The 19,415-nt window shown below is 60.7% G+C and overlaps 3 protein-coding genes across 3 annotated transcripts in view; 2 read left to right on the top strand and 1 right to left on the bottom strand.

Moving 5' to 3' along the window:
* Window positions 1-7: 7 nt before the first annotated feature.
* Lmnb2 (lamin B2) lies at window positions 8-12,023 on the top strand (the record flags this gene model as incomplete). Its single annotated transcript, XM_013022590.1, has 12 exons — window positions 8-187; window positions 3,659-3,795; window positions 6,364-6,520; window positions 6,634-6,759; window positions 9,222-9,392; window positions 9,508-9,633; window positions 9,719-9,939; window positions 10,110-10,395; window positions 10,475-10,582; window positions 10,885-11,004; window positions 11,129-11,239; window positions 11,625-12,023. Coding segments are annotated over 12 exons (1,785 nt in total), but the record flags the coding sequence as incomplete, so codon positions are not given.
* A 1,906-nt stretch (window positions 12,024-13,929) lies between these two features.
* On the top strand, window positions 13,930-14,516 carry Timm13 (translocase of inner mitochondrial membrane 13 homolog (yeast)). Its single transcript, XM_013022931.1, has 3 exons — window positions 13,930-14,126; window positions 14,200-14,268; window positions 14,395-14,516. The coding sequence occupies exons 1-3, from the start codon at window positions 14,007-14,009 to the stop codon at window positions 14,491-14,493; spliced, it is 288 nt and encodes a 95-aa protein (XP_012878385.1). The 5' UTR covers window positions 13,930-14,006; the 3' UTR covers window positions 14,494-14,516.
* Window positions 14,517-17,964: 3,448 nt separating this feature from the next.
* Tmprss9 (transmembrane protease, serine 9) overlaps window positions 17,965-19,415 on the bottom strand; it is a 19,044-nt gene continuing 17,593 nt past the window's right edge. Inside the window, exons 15-19 of the mRNA XM_013022765.1 lie at window positions 19,317-19,408; window positions 18,809-19,074; window positions 18,445-18,581; window positions 18,155-18,332; window positions 17,965-18,124 (exon numbers count right to left, since the gene is read on the bottom strand). Of these exons, the coding sequence (XP_012878219.1) occupies window positions 18,171-18,332; window positions 18,445-18,581; window positions 18,809-19,074; window positions 19,317-19,408 (657 nt within the window). The 3' untranslated portion in view covers window positions 17,965-18,124; window positions 18,155-18,170. The remainder of the gene's footprint in view (window positions 18,125-18,154; window positions 18,333-18,444; window positions 18,582-18,808; window positions 19,075-19,316; window positions 19,409-19,415) is intronic.

The following is a 19,415-nucleotide window of genomic DNA, read 5'->3' on the forward strand; positions in this document are numbered from 1 at the left end:
CGGCCGCGCGGGCGGGGCCGCCACGCCGCTGTCGCCCACGCGCCTGTCGCGGCTGCAGGAGAAGGAAGAGCTGCGGGAGCTCAACGACCGCCTGGCCGTCTACATCGACCGCGTCCGCGCCCTCGAGCTGGAGAACGACCGGCTGCTGCTCAAGATCTCGGAGAAGGAGGAGGTGACCACGCGCGAGGTACGCGGGGGGGGGCAGAGGGGGCGGGGCCGCCCGGGACCCCCGGGAGGGAGGAGCGGCAAGGCCCCGCCCCCCGGCACCCCCCCCCCCGCCGATTTCCGGAGAGACCCGAACTCAGGCTCCGGAGATCGCGGAAACCCCTGGGCAGAGGGTTCAGAAAGGTCTTGTCCCCTAACGGGGCCGGGGCGGGGGGGGGTGTACAAGGGTGTTTTTTGGGGGGAGGAGGGTCCCTGAAAGGAGTGTCCTCAGGGACCTCCTCCCTGAGATTCCAGGGAACGTCGGGGTGATGCTTCCACAGGGGTCCCGAGGGACAGGTGCCAGCCAGGTACTCCTCACCCAGCCCCGGGGGAGGGCCGAGGCATGTCTTGGGGGGTGGGGAGTATGGACGACCGAGAAGGAAAGGGGGGGCTTCCTGGGGAGTTCCCCCCAGGGAATGATCTGGATTATCCGAGGAAAAGGTGCAGGGAATTTGGGGTCACTCTGCCTTGGGAACTACAGTGTGGGGTGGTGTGTTTTATCCCTGCTAGGAGGTTTGGGGGACCTCCCCCCCTATAAGGGGGTGTGAGCCTGAGTGGACTACCCCACCCCTAACGGGTTAGGCATGTGGTTGGCAACTTGGTGAGGGGTGTTAAAGTCTTTGGGGAGGGGCTCTGGGGTATCACGTGATCTTGGTTCTCAAGGCTTTTTGGGCTCTGAGTGTCTGAAGAGGGGTTCTGATGCCTTGGGTCTCCTGGAGATCTGGGGGCCTCAGTTGGGCCTGGGACTTGTTGGTCTATCCCACTCCACCCCAAGAAAAATGTGAAGTAGGGGATGGGTGAAGATCTTGGATCCAGTGGCACCATTGGGGTTCAGGGATACTGGAAGACTTAATTAGGGATAAGGAAGCCCTGCACCCCATCATAGGTGTAGGAGTGTGTGTGTGTGTTGCTCAGGGGTCCTTGGGACAGATCCCTGGCTGTGGTCCTGACCCAGGAGTGGCTCTTTGCTTTCTCACAGAACCCTGCCCAGTCCAATGGCGGGTCTCCAGAGGAAGGGGGTCCCCCTACTTACACGGATAAGTCCAGGAAGGACCCCAGGGCTGGAGTGAGTGAGCCGCCTGCAGGAGACTGAGTACCTGCTGCTACCACACACAGAGGGGTTTTTGGGGCAGGACGAGGATACCACGAGTGTGTTTTCATGTCACTACTTTTTGTGCCAGTCCTGGGCTTGAACTCAGGGCCTGGGTGCTGTCCCTGAGCTTTTTTGCTCAAGGCTAGTCCTCTACCACTTTATGGCTCCATTGGAGACTAGAGTCCCATGGACTTTTCCTGCTAGGGCTGGCTTTGAACTGAGATCCTCAGATCTCAGCCTACTAAGTAGCTACGATCACAGGTGTGAGCTGTGGGTGCCTGGTTGGCCATGTGGATTTTGAGCCTCTGTTTTGCTCTCTGCCTCATGTTGGAAGTTGTCCCCATGCTGCCTGCCTGGGGGCTTTACCTGGGGGCACCTCAGTCACCAGGCTGGTTGCTGTCTGTCAGACAGACTGAGTAGCTTCAGATTGGGGTCTTAACTGGCCTCCTGTCCTGTGGGGGTGCTTTTGGGGTGTTGGACTGGCTTAGTGTGCAAGAAGCCCTGCTCTCCTGGCCTGTTCACCTGTTTGTGCTTTGGCGGTGTCTGGAGTGGCTTATTAAGACCCTCAGGCCGGGTGCCGCTGGCTCACGCCTGTCATCCTAGTACTCAGGTGTCTGAGATCTGAAAATCACAGTTCAATTCCAGCCCAGACTTCCTGTGAGACTTATCTACAAAAAACCACCAGAAAACCAGAAGTCTGAGATCTGAAAATCACGGTTCAAATCCAGCCCAGACTTCCATGAGACTTATCTACAAAAAACCACCAGAAAACCAGAAGTGCCGCTGTGGCTCAAGGGGCAGAGCGCTTCCCCCAGTGTCTTCTGTTTCCTGCAGCCCTGTCCACTCGTCATTGGGGGAAGAGGATCCAAGACCCAGAGGGAAGGGGCTGTTTTGTCACCTGTCAGTGCCCCTCCTCTCCCTTCCCATGGTGGTCAGTAGGAGGCCTCAGCCTCTTCCCCATTTATGACATGGCGTGACAAGAGGTGAGGGGCCTGAACTTGCCCTGCCCACAGGGGCAGTGACCCAAGATCCTGCACTCGGCCAACAGGGAGACTCGGCTGGTCTTTAGGGCCCTGTTGCTCCAGGTGAGCCCCACATTTCAGCCTGAACCCCATATTCTACATGCAGGACACCCCTGAGTCCCAGAAGCCTGTGTGGTGTTGCCCTAAGTGCCAGGTCCTTGGCAGCCTCTTCTCTGGCCCGTGGGCACGGGGTAGTGGCCGCCCGTGGACAGGACGGACCTTGAGCTCGCACTCAGTGGACCTGCAGTTCAGTGCTGTAGTGTGGTCCAGGCTGGCCAGTTCTGGAATGTTCCATCACCCATTCTCAGCCTCAGGAGGGCAGTCCACTCCCCTGTCTCTGGATCCCTCTGTCTGGCTGTCCCATCAGTGGAGGATCCCCCACATTGTGGGGTGTCTAGCTCATCCTGTCCCTGGCCTGCGGCATCGCAGTGTTGGTGGAGCACATGGAGTGACCACCCCCCTCCGTAGACACTTTTTCTAGATGGTTCTCTGTTGTCAGGGGTGTGCATGCTGGGCAGGTGGACTCTTGGTGCTCTTCAGAGGTGCCCTGGGCTGCAAGCCCTGTGGCTGTGCCAGGGTGAGCGCCCAGCCCCCCCACACACACTGTGGCAGCGGGGGAGAGGAGCGGGGGCTCCGCCGGGGTTTGCTGCACTTGTGTCTAAACGCATTAGCACGTAGCCCTGGGTGTGAGGAGATGAGGGATGGGTGCCAGGGACAGTGGGAAATCCGAGTCCTCCCAGCTGCTGTGTGTGGCCAAGGCAGGGACAAGTGGCACGCCGGGAGCCCGGCAGGTGGCAGCTGTGGTCCCGACAGCAGGGACCACGTGGAGTGGACGCCTGGCTCTAACGCCAGCTGGCGATGAACTTGGCTCGGGAAGAGGCTTTCCCCATCCAGGGGAACCGGTCCTTGTCCCTCCCCTCCCTGCCTGTCTTCCTCCCCTCCCCCTGGCCTATCTCCCCTCCCTCCCTAGCCTTGCTGCTGGGACCCTGTTGGGCGTGGGGGCTCCTGATCCACGGCTGCCACGTGCCAGTGGGCGGAGCTTGGCCCAAAGGGGTCAGGAGACCTCTCAAACCACCTGAGAGAGGGAAGCAGAGACTGGTGCGGGCGTTGGTCTCGGGATGGCAGCGTGGGGGTCCTGTACACGCTGAGTCAGCATCATAAGCCCCCCCCCCCCACACACACACTTTGAGAGATTGGAAGTGGTTCTGAACTGGGCTGGGCAGTGGGACCCCAGGCCCCATCTGGGGACACAGGTTCCTGTCGCCACTGGGGAGCTCCCGGTGAGCGGCTGTCACTGGGCTGGGGTCTCTGGGGCCTTCATGCGGGGCTGCCTCCTCAGGTGAGCGGCATCAAGGCGCTGTACGAGTCGGAGTTGGCCGATGCCCGGCGGGTGCTGGACGAGACGGCCCGCGAGCGCGCCCGCCTGCAGATCGAGATCGGCAAAGCGAGAGCCGAGCTGGAGGAGGCCGACAAGAGGTAGGTGGCCACGGGGAGGCCCAGCCTGGGCAGCCTCCGGTGGGACAGAAGCCGCAGGTGCCTGTAGGGCGCTCTGGGAGAAGTGGGGTGCGTAGGCACGCTTATTGGGACAGCAGTGGGACCCACAGTGGTGAGACCCTGTGGGCGTGGCCTTGTTCTGTAATGGGATTAAGCTCTGGGTTGGCTTTGACGTGGGTATTGTGTAGTCTCTTCCCACTACTCTCTGTGATGACCCCTTGGGGTGGGCCCCTTGCAGGGAGACGCCCCTTTCAGTGGGCAGGTCAAAAGGCCTTTCTAGGCCAAGTGCCCTGGCCACCTGGTGTTGGACAGGTAGCTAGTCCCGCTCACATTGGCATTCAGCCTGGGCTAGGTCCTCATTTCCAGCAGTGTCCAGAGCCCCACGCATGTTCGAGGGGAGGCCCACTCCACAGGCCTTCCCTGTGCTGGGAGATGTCGCCCTCCAGGCCGCCCAGGTCCGTGCGCCACCCACCCAGAGCTCCAGGCTCTCCGACAATTTGAGCATTCACACTGCGGGGTCCAGGTGCCAGGAATTGGGGAATCAGACCTCAGGCTCCCCTGTGGCGCTGGCCGCCCAGCCCAGCCCAGGCTGTCACCTCCCCCACAATTCCTGGGTAGGTGCGTGGCTGTGGCTCAGGGTGTTCACGGGACTAGCGAAGGAGAGCATGGGGATGGGCCACACGTACCAGGAGTGTCCACGTCACTGGATCTCCCACAGCTGTTTGTACTCTTGGCCGTGTGGGGCGTGGAACCCAGGTCCTGCACAGGGCATCTAGGTGCTCCCTGAGCTGCCCCCAGCCCTGGTTCTTACCTTAAACAGCTGAGAGCAGCAAACCTTGCCAGATGTCCCTTCCCCCCTACTCCCCCCCATTTTTTGTCAGTCATCGGACTTGAACTCTGGGCCTTCAGAGCTGGTCCTTCAAGCTCAAGGTGAGTGCTCTACTTGAGTCACAGCACCACTTCCAGTTTTCTGGTGGTTTATTGGAAATCAGAGTCTCATGGACTTTTCTGCCCAGGCTGGCTTTGAACCGTGATTATCAGATCTCAGCCTCTTGAGTAGCTAGGATTATAGGCATGAGCCACCAGCGCCCAGCTGTCCTTTTCTTGTTTGGTTTACGGCTTGAACTAAGGCGTAGGTGCTGTCCCTCAGCTCTTCAGCTTAAGGCTAGCACTCTACCACTTGAGCCACCGCACCACTTCTGGCTTTTTCTATTTATGTGGTACTGAGGAATGGAACCCAAGGTTTCATGCATGCTAGGCAAGCACTCTACCACTAAGCCACATTCCCAGCCCAGGTGTCCCTTTATATAGCATAACATCCTTCAGGACCCTCTTCCAGCTGATGGCTTCAGGAAATCTCTGCTGGCACTCCATGGTGGGTCTGCTTTATGTGTCTGCTTAAAGATGGGTGCTTGAGCCTCAGCCACACTCGCCACATGGTGCCCTGCCATTTAAAGTTAGAATCCAGCCTCTCCTTCCTTTGCCAGTCCCACTCTGGCCCCCGAGGTCTCCTCAGTGCTGGGCACACCTCACCCCAGGACCTTTGCATCACTGGGCATGCTCTGCATGCTCGGCCCAGGCTGGTCTGCAGGTCTGCAGCACCACCTCCCAGCTGGCACCTCCGGCCCACCTTCCCTTCCTGCTGCCCAAGGCCCTGGTCTGTCCGTGTATGCTCAGGAACTGTGTTGTGAGGGCACAGGTCATGTCCCAGGGCCTTGCCTGTGTGGTTGGATGGCTCCGGTGTCCCCCAAAAGTCCACCCCAGGGACTTGAGGTGTGCAGCCCTGTAGCTATGTACAGTCTGAGCTCTGGGTATGGAGCCTGCACCACGCTCACCGTGGAGCCTGTCAGGACTGTGGTGCTTGCGGTGTGGAGCGTGGAGGCCAGCAGTACCCTGTGCACAGGCCCAGGGGCAGACCAGGGCACAAGATTATAATCCAAGAGCCAAAACCCCACGTTCTCAGTGTTCATGTTGAGGACTGTGCTTGGGGGCCAGGCATTGGTGGCTCACACCTATAATCCTAGATACTCAGGAGGCTGAAATCTGAGGATCGCAGCTCAAAGCCAGCCTGGGCAGGAAAGTCCATAAGACTTCTCTCCAATGAACCACTAGAAAACCAGAAGTGGCGCTGTGGCTCAAGTGGTAGAGCATTTGCCTTGAGCTGAAGAGCTGAAGGACAGCGCCTAGGCCCAGAGTTCAAGCTCCATGACTGACCAAGAAAGAAAGAAAAGACTGTGCTTGGGTTGTCTGACTTATAGAATTGTTGGGTGAGCCTGCTCAGTTACAAACAAGGCGCTCTTTCCAAAGACAGTTTCTCTCTGTAACTTTAATCAATGATGTGTAGTTCCCTGTCCCAGCCCTCACGGGGAGGGGCTGGCAGAGCCCCTGCTCCAGGTTGCTATGTGCAACTGTTGTCCTGGGGTACATCATGGAACAGGCCCTAGTGATCTGAAGAGCTCCGAGGTGACCCTCTGGACACTGCCCAAACACTTCTTGATGACCAGGTAACTGCACATTCCTCCTGTCTTAACTTCGCTGCTTGACTTCCAGCGCCAAGAAGAGGGAAGGAGAGCTCACGGTGGCCCAGGGCCGCGTGAAGGACCTGGAGTCTCAGTTCCACCGCAGCGAGGCCGAGCTGGCCGCTGCCCTCAGTGACAAGCGCAGCCTGGAGAGCGATGTGGCGGAGCTGCGGGCGCAGCTGGCCAAGGTGGGCCTGGTGGAGCCAGGCGGCCTCCAGGGGAGGGCCCTGGGGACCTGAGGGCTGGCCCGGCGGAGTGCGCGCGCTCAGATCATCCCCTCAGCTCTGTGTGTCTCTCTCAGGCCGAGGATGGTCACGCAGTGGCCAAAAAGCAGCTGGAGAAAGAGACGCTGATGCGCGTGGACCTGGAGAACCGCTGCCAGAGCCTGCAGGAGGAGCTGGACTTCCGCAAGAGCGTGTTCGAGGAGGTGAGGGGTGCTTGCACTGGGGGCTTCCTCCTGTGGCCTCCCCCCCCCCTCCTGCCGCTTCTGGGTGTCCAGGCAGAGACCCTTGTCATGGGCCGGCCACCTGAGTAGCCCAGGACATCTCTTGAAACCTGTGAAGATCTGTGTGCATACAGCCAGTCAGGCTTGGGGTCAGCGTGTGGACTGGCCTTTGACAGGGACAGTGTTCAGCCTACCAGGTGTCCCCTTAGACACCTGCACAGCCCCCCAGCCCTGCCCCCGCCTCTCCAGCTCCCTCCCATGGCCGTGCCATGTGGCTGGCCACACGCATCACACAGCCTGGCTATGCTGTCATAGGCCAGGCCAGAACCCTGCTCAGCGCCGTGGACGTGGCCTGGCACGCTGCGGGGGGAGGATGCCTGTGCAGCTGAGGAGCAGTGTCCAGGGCTCACCAGGCCCGGCCACGGCGCCAGCCACCATGAGGGGTCGCATGCCTAGGAAGGGGCAGGTGGAGAAGCCCCTGAAGATCTCTGTGAGGAGGGGAGTCCTGAGAAGGGCTTTGGGGGCCCCTCGGAAGCGGGGCCCCATGAGGAGCCCTCAGAGAAAGTTGGTACAGGCTGTGCTGCACAGAGCTGCCCATCTTAGCTCTCTGAAGGTAACTGCGCTCAGCCTGGCCAGCCTCAGCCTCCATTGGAGCTGACGATGTCTGCCCACCCCTGGGGACAAGGCAGGGAGGGAGAGACGGATGGACGGATGGATGCATGGATGCCTGCATGGATGTATGTAGATAGAAGGTAGACAGTAGACAGACACTTCTGTGCTCCGTGATCGGGTGGCAAGGGACAGATCTTCCCGCCAGTGGAGCAGTGCTGTGTCCACGCTGCACCCCACCTCCTGTCCCTGGCCACCCTGGTGGCCTGGGCCTCTATCACCTCTGTTGGACCACCACCTTGAGCACTGGGGGTGAACTCTCAGTACCTGTGTGTAGGGGGAGCTACTGGAGCAGGACTAGAGTCTCAATAGGTGTGAACTACACACTCAGCCTGACAATACATCTTTTTGTTTTGTGCTTTTTTGTGTGTGCCAGTGCTAGGCTTGAACTCCTGGCTTTATGCCCTGGCTTTGCTTTTTCACTCAAGGCTGGAGCTCTACCACTTGAGCCACAGCTCCACTTCAGTTTTTTTTGTTGGCTAATTGGATATAAGAGTCTCACAGGTCAGCTTCTGGTGGCTCACATCTGTAATCCTAGCTACTCCAGTGGCTGAGATCTGAGGATCACGGTTCAAATCCAGCCTGGACTTCTGTGAGACTCTTTTTTTTCCTTTGGTCGGTTGTAGGGCTTAAACTCTGGGCCTGGGCATTATCCCTGCGCTCTTCAGCTCAAGGTGAGTGCTCTACCACTTGAGCCACAGCGCCACTTCTGGTTTTCTAGTGGTTTATTGGAGATAAGAGTCTCACAGACTTTCCTGCCTAGGCTGGCTTTGAACCTCCTGAGTAGCTAGGATTACAGGCGTGAGCCACTGGCACCCAGCTCTGTGAGACTTTTTTTTTTTTTGGTCCGGTCGTGGGGCCTGAACTCTGGGCCTGGGCGCTGTCCCTCAGCTCTTCAGCTCAAGGCTAGCACTCTACCACTTGAGCCACAGTACCACTTCCGGCTTCTTTTTGCTTGTGTGGTGCTGAGGAATCGAACCCAGGGCCTCAGGAATGCAAGGCAAGCGCTCTACCACTGAGCCACCTTCCCAGCCCTCTGTGAGACTCTTATCTCCAATAAACCACCAGAAAACTGGAAGTGGTGCTGTGGCTCAAGTGGTAGAGCGCTAGCCTTGAGCTGAAGAGCTGAGGGACGGGCTGGGAAGGTGGCTCAGTGGTAGAGCACTTGCCTCGTATGCATGAGGTCCTGGGTTCAATTCCTCAGCACCACATAAGCAGAAAAGAAAGCTGGAAGTGGTGCTGTGGCTCAAGTGGTTGGGTGGTTGCCTTGAGGAAGATCTGAGCGACAGTGCCCAGGCTCAGAGTTCAGGCCTCATAACTGACCCCCCCAAAAGACAAGAGCTGAGGGACAGCGCCCAGGCCCTGAGTTCAAGCCCCACAACTGACAAAAAAAGAAAAGTCAGAGATTTCTCTGCGTGGGCTAGCTTCAAACCTCAATCCTCACATCCAGTCTCCTGAGTAGCCAGGATTACAGGCGCAAGCTCGCACCTCAGGGTGCTAGCTACAGCTTGTAGGGTCTGCACAGCTTGTGCATGGTTTCTGTTTGTACCAGAACATTGTGTCTGCTTCCAGCTCTGGGCCCCCACCAGGGCAGAGACCTGGGGACTTGCAAGCCCGGGGGCCTGGAGTCTGCCGTCCTCACTGAGCTGGCGCCCGGCTCTCTGTACGGCCATGTGGTGCTGTGCAGTGCCCCGGGGTGGGTGACCAGAGGTGGGGCCCCCTGGGAGATCGAGGCTGGGGCTCACTGGTGTGCGGCGGCCACCCTACCCTGCCAGGAGGTGCGAGAGACGCGGCGGCGGCATGAGCGGCGCCTGGTGGAGGTGGACAGCGGGCGGCAGCAGGAGTTCGACTCCAAGCTGGCCCGGGCGCTCGAGGAGCTGCGCGGCCAGCACGACCAGCAAGTGCAGCTTTACCGCCAGGAGCTGGAGCAGACCTACCAGGCCAAGGTGCGGCCATGGGGACCCCACACTCCCTGTGCCCCCCATCCCTCACCTCCTGCTGCCCCCTCGCCCCCATGCCCCTCATCCCTCACCTCCTACTCCCCCCTTTCTCCCCCCGCAGCTGGACAACGCCAAGCTGAGCTCGGACCAGAACGACAAGGCGGCCAGCGCCGCACGGGAGGAGCTCCAGGAGGCGCGCATGCGCGTGGAGTCCCTCAGCTACCAGCTCTCGAGCCTGCAGAAGCAGGTGAGGCCCTGCGCTGCCCACGCATGCGCGGCCCCGAGCGCCCCGGGGTCCGGGTCCCCCCTGCTGACCGGGCTGCTGTCTGCAGGCCAGCGCAGCCGAGGACCGCATCCGGGAGCTGGAGAGCTCCCTGGCCAGCGAGCGCGATAAGTTCCGCAAGATGCTGGATGCCAAGGAGCAGGAGATGACGGAGATGCGGGACGTGATGCAGCAGCAGCTAGCCGAGTACCAGGAGCTGCTGGATGTGAAGCTGGCCCTGGACATGGAGATTGCCGCCTACCGCAAGCTGCTGGAGGGCGAGGAGGAGAGGTGAGGGGCGGGGGGGGGGGGGCACAAGAAGCCAGGTGCCGGGGGAGGGTGGTCAGGAGGGCTGGCTAGGCTTAGCGGGGGTGGGAGAGGATGGGAACGGGGGGTGCATGAGGGAGCGAAGCAACGGAGCCGGGTCAGCTGTAGTCACCCCTGCCTCCCCACTGAGCCAGGCTGAAGCTGTCCCCCAGCCCGTCCTCCCGGGTCACCATCTCACGGGCCACGTCGAGCAGCAGCAGCAGCAGCGCGTCCGTGGTGGGCCGGTCGGGCCGCAGCAAGCGCCGGCGGCTGGAGGTGGAGGAGTCCCCAGGCAGCGCCTCCAGCGGCATCGGCTCAGGCAGCAGCAGCAGCAGCGGCAGCTTCCGCTTGGCCCAGCAGGCCTCTGCCGTGGGCAGCGTGAGCATTGAGGAGGTGGACCTGGAGGGCAGGTTCGTGCAGCTCAAGAACAACTCGGACAAGGTGAGTGGGCCAGGCCGTGGTGGTACTCAGGTGTCACCGTGCAGCTGGCTGTGGGTCTCACACGTGTCTGCGTCCCCAGGACCAGTCCCTAGGGAACTGGAGGATCAAGAGGCAGGTCCTTGAGGGCGATGAGATTGCCTACAAATTCACACCCAAGTACGTCCTGCGGGCTGGCCAGACCGTCACGGTAAGTAACAGCAGTGGGGGGGCAGGATGCCCGCCCGAGGTCAGCCCTGTGTCCGGGCCTCCCAGGAGCCTGGTGAAGGTGCCAGTCCCCCATCCCCTGGCCATCGGAGTAGCAGGGCTTAAGGAGTGTCCCAGTTAGGGGCCTGGAATCCCAGGGACTTCCCGTGTGGCCCAGCCCCCGATTACAGAGTCTTTCTGCAGAGGGCTCTGCACCTCAGACCCTGCGTGGTCTTCTGGAAGGGCTGCATTCTTAATTCTAACCCCAGGACCAGAGATAACTGATGGGGTGTTCTGGTCCTCTAGGTGTGGGCAGCCGGTGCAGGGGTGGCCCATAGCCCCCCATCGACGCTGGTGTGGAAGAGCCAGAACAGCTGGGGCTCCGGTGAGAGCTTCCGAACCATCCTGGTCAACTCCGACGGAGAGGTGGGTGTGGGCTGGGAGCCCCCTCAGGCAGCGTGGGGCTGCTGGAGCCAGGTGTGCGGTGGCGGGGCCTGGCTGGGCGCTAGCTCTGATGGCGCTCCTGGCCTGGCTGGGCTCGTGTTTCCAGGAGGTAGCTGTGCGAGCTGTGAAGCAGTCCTCCCCCGTGGCCAGGGAGAATGAGAACGGCGAGGAGGAGGTGGAAGCGGAGTTTGGAGAGGAGGACCTGTTCCACCAGCAGGTAGGGGAGGGGCCGCACTGAACCCCACGTAGACATACACATGTTGTTCTTGGGGCCCCAGCAGAACACCTGAGGAGCCCCCTGACTTCTCAACTGGGAGCTTTTGTGAGCCCTGGGTTCTGTGACAGAAGGGCTGGCCTGGGGGTTCCCAAGAGGTGGGCCTTGCCAGAGCAGAGTGTCCCCCCCCCCCCAGACACTCCCTATGCTTCTGCAGGCTGAGGTGCTGGCCAGTCAGAATGGCTCTGGGGACAGAGATAGTCCAGTTCACACAGATAGGGTAATGGAATATGGAAAGCTCTAGAAACGGTGTGTCACCTGGGCAGGGGTGTCGCCTCCCTGTGTGGACTCACTGCCCCCGCTGACAGGCACCCTCCATTCCTCACAGGGGGACCCGAGGACCACATCCAGGGGCTGCTACGTCATGTGAGCTGCTCGCCAGCCCTCGGCCTTCCCAGAGCTACTGAAGAGTATTTTTTTATGGTTGGCTTCCCTTAGTCCTTGGTACATTTCTAGACAATTTCTAAGCAAACTGCCAGAAGGTGGCGCTGGCTCTGCTGTGCTTCCTGTATCCCTCGATCCCTACATCCCCACTGTCCACTGTCCAGGAGACTTGTCCCTCCCATCCACCAAGGCACGGCCAGTGGGGTGCTGCAGCAGCCCCCCCTCCTGGGCCTCACTGCCTGTGTGTGGAGGGCGGGCGTCAGCTAGGAGCAGCAGGTGGGGCCCCTTGGGTCTTGAGGTGGATAGTGGGAAACTAGTTGGGATTTGGTAGATGTGGGTATTATTTTTTAAATCTTAAAAACAAAACTCAGAATCCAGGTTCTAGCCAGGCAGGGGGTGGGGTGGGGTGGGGTACCAGTTTGTTACTATTCGGTGGCCCTACATCTGACACTGGGGTACCATCCTTGCACCCAGAATTGGGTGGCGAATAGGAGCAGCCAGCCCTGGGTCCTGACTGCCCTGGACCTGAAAGTTGTGACATTCCTGCCAGTGGTGGCATGGGCAGGAGACCGGAGGGTGGCTTCTAGATCTAAACCTGAGGAGGAAGAAGGCGAAAGGAGGAAGCCTGGGGAGTGGGTGCCCCCTTTGTAAGCCATCGCCAGTGCGCAAAAAAGGGAAAAGGTCAAAGTGGTTTGCTGAGCTCAGGAGCCAAGGCCAGGAGTTTGAGAGCAGTTGAGCACGCGCTGGGTGGATCCTAACCTGCAGAGCTGGTGCTATAGAGGGCCCCTCACATACACTGAATGTGTCTGCTTTGTGGCTTTATCTGTGACTTGCACTGCAATGACCCTCCTAAGTCACACACGCTGATACCCGCCATCCTTCAAATGGTTCTGGTACCTGGCAACCCTCTCCAATACTGTTTCCCCTCCCACACAGACACAGAAGTTATTTTTTTAATGGATATTTATTTTTTTACATTGGTCAGTACACAGGTTGCCAAGATCCCTGCTCCAGTGGCTCAGGCCACAAGAAGCCAACCATCCTTCCAGGGGTGGCACAGGGAAGTGGGGCTCCTGTGTTGACCAGCTCTGAGCCCCCCCCAATGACATTTCCTTCAGAAAGTGCAGCTAGTCTTACTGAGCCAGAGGTCATGCTGTCCCCAGTCTGTAAACACGCGTACTGTTTACAGAGCAGCTGTCGCCACAGATGGTTGGACCTCCCTGCCCCACTGTGGCTGTTCCTAGGCGCTGCTGTGGCCAGAATCTGTCAATTGGCCAGGCCTGAGCAGGGAACGCACCAGCTACTGCCACCAATCACTAGCCCTAGAGTACACCTGGCCTTCCCTTCCAGAAGGCCTGGATTTCTTCCCTGGCCACACTTCTCTGGGCTGTGGATTACCTTTTCCAGCAAAGGACCATGTATGTATCTTTCCCAGTTAGTTTCTGGTAGAGGCCTGGGCCGGGGAAACAGCCAGCTCACTTTGGCCTCCTGCACCATCACGGCCTGATCTGGTGGCCCTGCAGGCCCCGCCCCCCCTCCCACCTTCGCAGCAGGACCGCATGGACCGACCCGTGGATCTGGCCGGCGCCCTGCCCTCATGCCTTAGCGATGCTCGTCACCGCGTCCTCCCGTGGGTTTGAGGATCGGCGCTGGACTCGGGGTCTGTGCTGTGCGCACGCGCCTGCTGTCCAGCACGGCCCCTCCTTAGGGACTCCTGGGCTGCCAGTGGGAACTCCTTTCCCAGGGCTTGTAGGGTCGGGGCAGCCGCTGCGGGGGGCAGGGCCGGCGGGCGGGCCGGGCGCGGCTGGGCCTGCGCTGGGCCTCGGTGCGCTCAGCTTGGCTCCGCGCCTGCGGGGGTGCGGAGGGGCTCGTTACGTTCGGAGGTTTTACTTTTGAGATGCATGCCAAACGTGTGGTGTTTTTCCTTTCCTCCAATGACTTGTAATATACGTTTTATGACTGGAAACTTTTGTACAACACCAATAAACACTTTTGATTCTGACTGCTGTCTCCGAGTGGATCGCGGCGCCCCGGCAAGCCTAGGCCTCAGAGTGGCGCGCAATCACGTGATCACAGTCCCCCCCCCCGTCACGTGGCGCGCCTGCGCAGGAAGGTGGATGGGAAATGCTTGCCATAGAGCCTTCTGGGAATTGTAGTTTAGATTCTTATTTCCCGGGAATCCTTGCTCCTGGGACTTCGGCGGGGCTGCACGGAGGGCTTGTGGGAGTTGTAGTTCCAACATAGTTTCCCGTGGTGCCACGGGCGGCCTGGCTTCCGGCGGCTGCGGGTCAGCGCGTGCGGCGGCGGCCCAGTGGACTGCGGAGCCATGGAGAGTGGCTTTGGCTCGGACTTCGGGGGCTCCGGCGGCGGTAAGCTGGACCCGGGGCTCATCATGGAGCAGGTGAAGGTGCAGATCGCCGTGGCCAACGCGCAGGAGCTGCTGCAGGTGCGGGGCGCGCCGGGGCCGGGGGGTCCCCGCGGGGGCGGGCGTCCGGGCTGAGTCTCCCTCGTGCCCACAGAGGATGACCGACAAGTGCTTCCGGAAGTGCATCGGGAAGCCGGGGGGCTCCCTGGACAACTCGGAGCAGGTAGGAGGCCGGCGCGGGGCTGCCGTGGGGTCGGGGCCGGACGCGCGTGCACCCCGGCCCGGGCGGCGAGGCGCGGGCGGGCGGGCGCGCAGGCTCTCACCGCTGCGTGGCTCCTCCCGCCCTCAGAAGTGCATCGCCATGTGTATGGACCGCTACATGGACGCCTGGAACACCGTGTCCCGTGCCTACAACTCGAGGCTGCAGCGGGAACGAGCCAACATGTGACCCGGAGCCCCGGCCTCGCCAGGCGGGGGTCGCCCGCGCCTTCGTGCTGCCTGTGGCCTGACGCGGGGGTGGGGAGATGCCTGCGGGGCAGCCGGCACCGCGGCCCCACGGCGAGCGCAGCGGAAACTCTGGCAACCCCTGTGGCTTCCCAAAGCGTGGGAACCCAGCGACACCACCTGCTTGCCTGGGATCCGGCAGCGTGGTGCCCTGATGTGCCCTGTTCATTCAGCCGTATGGCCTGGGCCCAGGAGAGAGCCCTGGTTTGGACTTGTTGAGGTGACCACCTGAGAGTGGGCCAATAAATTAACCGAAGAGCGGCTGAGACACCCTTGTGTATTTTTCCTCCTGAGTGACGGTGGGGAGAGATTACTCTGTGTCCCTGGAACCCTTGCCTGGAGTGGGTCCCAGGCATGTGTGGGGGCTTGTGGACCATGGAACAGGAGGCCTTGGAGATGAGATTCCCATCATTCGACCCAACCCCCCACCCCGGTTTTCATCTCATGGAAGCCGCTACTTATTAGACTGAAAAGGTCAGGAGAGAGCAAAGGCTAGGGAAAGCCTCCTGTCACTTTCTGGGGGTATTATGGATTGGTAGAAAGTACTGAAAGGGTGGTTGAGGAGTGTTGACAGTTGGGGTTACTGGGGATGGATCTTGGGTGGCGCCGGGGGGAGGGGGGAGGTCCTCAGGCTGGGGCAAAGCAAAATGCCAACTGTGGCAGGGCAACTAACGGTTCTTTTGTTTTTTCTTACTTGTTGAGAGGAGGACATGTCGGCAGGAAGGAGTAGCGGCTGCTGGCCAGAGCAGGGTTGTTGTCCAGGGTGGGGCTGTAGGATGGGTCACGCTAGGGACGGCTGCTAGTAATCTCTATGGAGAGTACTGTCTGCATTTTTTCAGACGCTGCTGGTAACAAGGACTCAGAACTTTGGGAAGAAAGATTTTGTGTCAGGGGCCAAATACTATTAACAGCAGCATAAGTGCAGAGCCCCCAAGACAAGCTGACCAGGGAGCCCAGAAATGAGCTGCTGCTTCCCTGAGTGGGAGGCTTGTGTTTTGGGGTCATCTTGCTGTGTCTGCGATGCTGCGGTCCTAAAAGCAGCAGCTTCTCCTACTGGTGCTTCCCCTTGCTGTGGATAGGCTTTGACCTTGGGGAGCTCCAGGGCACCTCAGCTGCCCTGGAATTAATGTGCCTCTGGGAGGAGGTGACCAAGGTAAACATGCTCTGGAGACAGCTGAAAGTGTTTCTGATTCAGTTGGAGAGAAAGGCTGCGCTGGCCTCGGATCCAACCATGGAAGAAGAAGTTGGAGCTATCTATCAGTCAAGGGCCTGGTTGCCTGGAAAGCCGAGATGTGGGAAACATAAACCAGGGTACAGATGGACGCTGGGACCCTGAGTGTGACAAACACCTGTATGTAAGCGTAGACCCTTGGGAAGAAGGCCCTGACCAGTTAAAACAGGGTGTGATCATGCCCTTCTAGTCCTGTCAGTGTGTGTTCCTGTAAGTCCTGGAATTTGGCATGAGGACAAGCTGAGGAAGTGGCTGTTTGGTTCTGTAGGGACAGGGAGCAGTTGAGGTGGAAGGTGTGGTTGGGTGGCTAGCCCTGGTGGTGCCAGGCCTGTGCATGCACAGGGATGCAATGTCAGTGCCATCTGGGGGTTATGGGACTGTTGATTATTTTCTTGGTCAGTCGTGGGCCTAAACTCTGGGCCTGGGCGCTGTCCCTCAGCTCTTCAGCTCAAGGCTAGTGCTCTTACCACTTGAGCCACAACACCACTTCTGGCTTTTTCTGCTTATGTGGTGCTGAGGAATCGAACCTAGGGCCTCATGTATGCAAGGCAAGTCACTCTACCACTGAGCCACCTTCCCAGCCCCGGGGCTGTTGAATTTGAGGGGTCTTTTTTGAGGGTGGAAGGGTCTCACGTGGGACAATCCTGTTTCCAGTGTCCCTCTTTCCCACAGGCAGGGCAGGGCCCTGGTGGTGGTGGCAGCTTGAGATTGGGACCAGCCTGGGTTTGATGGCTGGTAAGATGTAGGGTGCCCCATGAACTTGAGCGGCCGCCTCTCTGTGGTCCCGGCCCTCCAGGAAGAGGATCAAGGACTGGAGGAGAGCTGAGGTAAAGAAATCCTACACAGGGCTGGGAAGGTGGCTCAGTGGTAAAGTGTTTGGTGCATGCATGAGGCCCTGGGTTCGATTCCTCAGCACCACATAAGCAGAAAAAGCCAGAAGTGGCGCTGTGGCTCAAGTGGTAGAGCGCTAGCCTTGAGCTGAAGAGCTGAGGGACAGTGCCCAGGCCCAGAGTTCAGGCCCCATGACTGGCAAAAACAAACAAACAAAAATCCTACACAGTAGACAGTGGGGTCTGGTTTGATTTGGACGGGCCCTTTGGAGACCCCATTGCCTCAGCCGCCCGGAGGGGTGGTGGAAGTGGAGTTGAGGTAGGGTAAAGACAGCAGGGAGGTGCAGAAAGAGGCTGGCGTTAGCTCCTGTGAGGGGAGAGCGGGCAGGGAGCCTGAGGGCAAAGAGGAAATGGGAGGTTTCTTCAGGATCTTAGACTGAGAAGGATTTATGGGGGGAGGAGGTACCCTTGGGGGCTTTTTGATGAGTTGCCAGATTTTGATTGGGCTTGGAACTGAAGGCAGGGGATCTTGGACTATGAAGTTGGCAAGGTCACATTGGGCAATGGTAAGTGCCCTGTTCAGGCCATTTAGAACCACTGTCCAGTTTATATTGCGACACGAGACACTGGGCCAGGGGCTGGGAATGTGGCTTAGTGGTAGAGTGCTCGCCGAGCATGCTTGAAGCCCTGGGTTCGATTCCTCAGCACCATATAAACAGAAAAAGCCAAAAGTGGTGCTGTGGCTCAAGTGGCAGAGTGAGCAAAGCTCAGAGACAGTGTGTGGACCCTGAGTTCAAGCCCAGGACTGGCAAAATAAAGCCACTGAGGCTTCATAGTATCTGAGTCCCAACTTAGGTAAAATTTTAAGGAGGCATCAGGCTGCCTCTTGAAGGTGTAGATCATCAGCCCATTTTGGGAGGGGGGAGAGGGGCGTCTCTGCAGCTGCCCAGCAGCCCAAGCTGTGGGCCCAAGCCTTCAGGTGTCCCTGGCAGGACAGACCACACCCCTGGGGGCGGAGTCGACCACCTGGCTTTGGGGATTGGTTCCGAGGGCTTGGACTCCAGGGAGAGGCCTAAAGAAGGGAACACTCACTAGAACCGAAGGTCAGACTCCGGGACGTGAGACAGGGAGAATGCGTGCCGGGGAGAGGGGAGTCCACGCCAGCCCCTCAACTCTGGGTCTGGGCGTCAGCCAGGGACTCAGCCATTGCTGCCAGGTGGCAAGAGCGGGGAGCCCCCACACGACAGACTGGACAAGGCCCAGAAGGAAGAGAGGGGCTCAAGGTTGTCAGCACGGGTTTTATTCCCGAAGCCTAGAGCCCCGGCCGCCTCCAGGCTGGGGACATTTGTGGAAGTTGGGAGAGTGTTGGGGTGTGGGTGGTTTGGAGGGCTCTGCTATGGGGGGGGGCAGGTGGGGCACTAACCCCAAGTGGGGGGGAGTCCTCGTCTCAAGATGGGAGAGCAGGGTCTCCGCTCCTGTGCTGCGCCAAGCCGGCGCGGGGCGGGCCAGCTCGGGGAGGCAGGCCCAGGCGCCCGCTCCCGCCCGGTCCTCGGTCGGGTCTCACTCCTGGATGTTCTGCGCTATCCAGCCCCTCACGGCGGCCACGCGGGTGTACACCCCCGGGAAGTGGGGCCGCCCGCAGCCGTAGCCCCAGCTGGTGACCCCAGTGAGCACCCACCGGCCCGAGGGCTCCCTGCAGGCCAGGGGTCCCCCGGCGTCACCCTGAGGGGAGAGGAAAGGGCGCTCGGGGGCCAGCCTCCGCCCCGGGCCCCGTGCGAGCGCGCTCCCAGGAAGCGGGATGGGCCGAGGGGGGTGGCGGCGACGGGCGGCTCACCGAGCAGCTGTCCACGCCGCCCTGCGCGAAGCCGGCGCACAGCATGCGGCTGCTGATCTGCACCGGGTAGAAGCGGCGACACGTCTGCTCGCTGAAGAGGCGCACGGCCGCCTTCTGCAGCTGCCGCGCCATGGAGCCTGCGGGAGGGCGGCAGAGGAGTGGGGCGGGGCGGGCAGCGCGGGCCGGGCGCCCCGCCCACTCCTGAGAGCCCCGCCCCCTCCCGGCATGGACGCCCCGCCCACACCGTAGAGTCTTACAGTCCCGTTCGCCCAGCCCGGCAGGAGGCCACGCCCACCTCGGTGAGCCACGCCTGGCCGTCCCGGGGCCACGCCCACTAGTCTGAGCCACGCCCCCCAGCGCTTACCTCCCTCGCGCACGGAGCCCCAGCCAGTAATAACGCAGCGCGCGCCGTCGGGGGGCCGCGGCGCGGGGCCCGGCAGGCAGATGGGGCGCACCAGGCGGCTGCGGCGCACCGGACCGGCCAACTGCAGCAGCGCCACGTCGTAGTCGAGCGTGTAGAGGTTGTAGAATGGGTGCTTGTAGATGCGCTCCACGCGCTCCAGCTGGCCCTCGGCGCCGCTCAGGAACGGCGTGCCCAGGAAAGCTGCCCACTGCTTGGGGTCCCCGTAGCTGCGGGGCGCGCGTGCACCGCGTCGGCCCCGGCCCAGCCACCCAGCACCCGCCGCGCACGTGCGCCCCCGGGAGGAGGGGCTTTTCTGGTGGGTGGGGCAGGGGTGGGGCCAGATTATGAACTGTAATGAAGGGGGCGGGCCTAATTAGGCGTGGCTTGTGATTGGGCGGTGTCAGGGGCGGGGCCGCAGGGGTTCTGAGAGTGGGCGTGGCTCGTGGGCGGGGCCGCGGGCGGGACTCACACGTCGAAGCAGTGTGCAGCGGACAGCAGCCACCTCTCGGCCACCAGCACAGCCCCGCACCGGTGCTCGCGGCGCCGCAGCCACAGGCTCACCTGCCAC

This window comes from Dipodomys ordii, unplaced genomic scaffold (assembly GCF_000151885.1).
Source record: "Dipodomys ordii isolate 6190 unplaced genomic scaffold, Dord_2.0 Scaffold64, whole genome shotgun sequence".
Taxonomy (NCBI): Eukaryota; Metazoa; Chordata; class Mammalia; order Rodentia; family Heteromyidae; genus Dipodomys; species Dipodomys ordii.

Excerpts from the sequence above, each read along its gene's own strand:
- Timm13 (XM_013022931.1), top strand. The coding sequence starts at position 14,007 with ATGGAGAGTGGCTTTGGCTCGGACTTCGGGGGCTCCGGCGGCGGTAAG. Across the intron at positions 14,127-14,199 it reads ACGCGCAGGAGCTGCTGCAG|AGGATGACCGACAAGTGCTT; the intron begins GTGCGGGGCGCG and ends TCGTGCCCACAG. Across the intron at positions 14,269-14,394 it reads CCCTGGACAACTCGGAGCAG|AAGTGCATCGCCATGTGTAT; the intron begins GTAGGAGGCCGG and ends TCCCGCCCTCAG.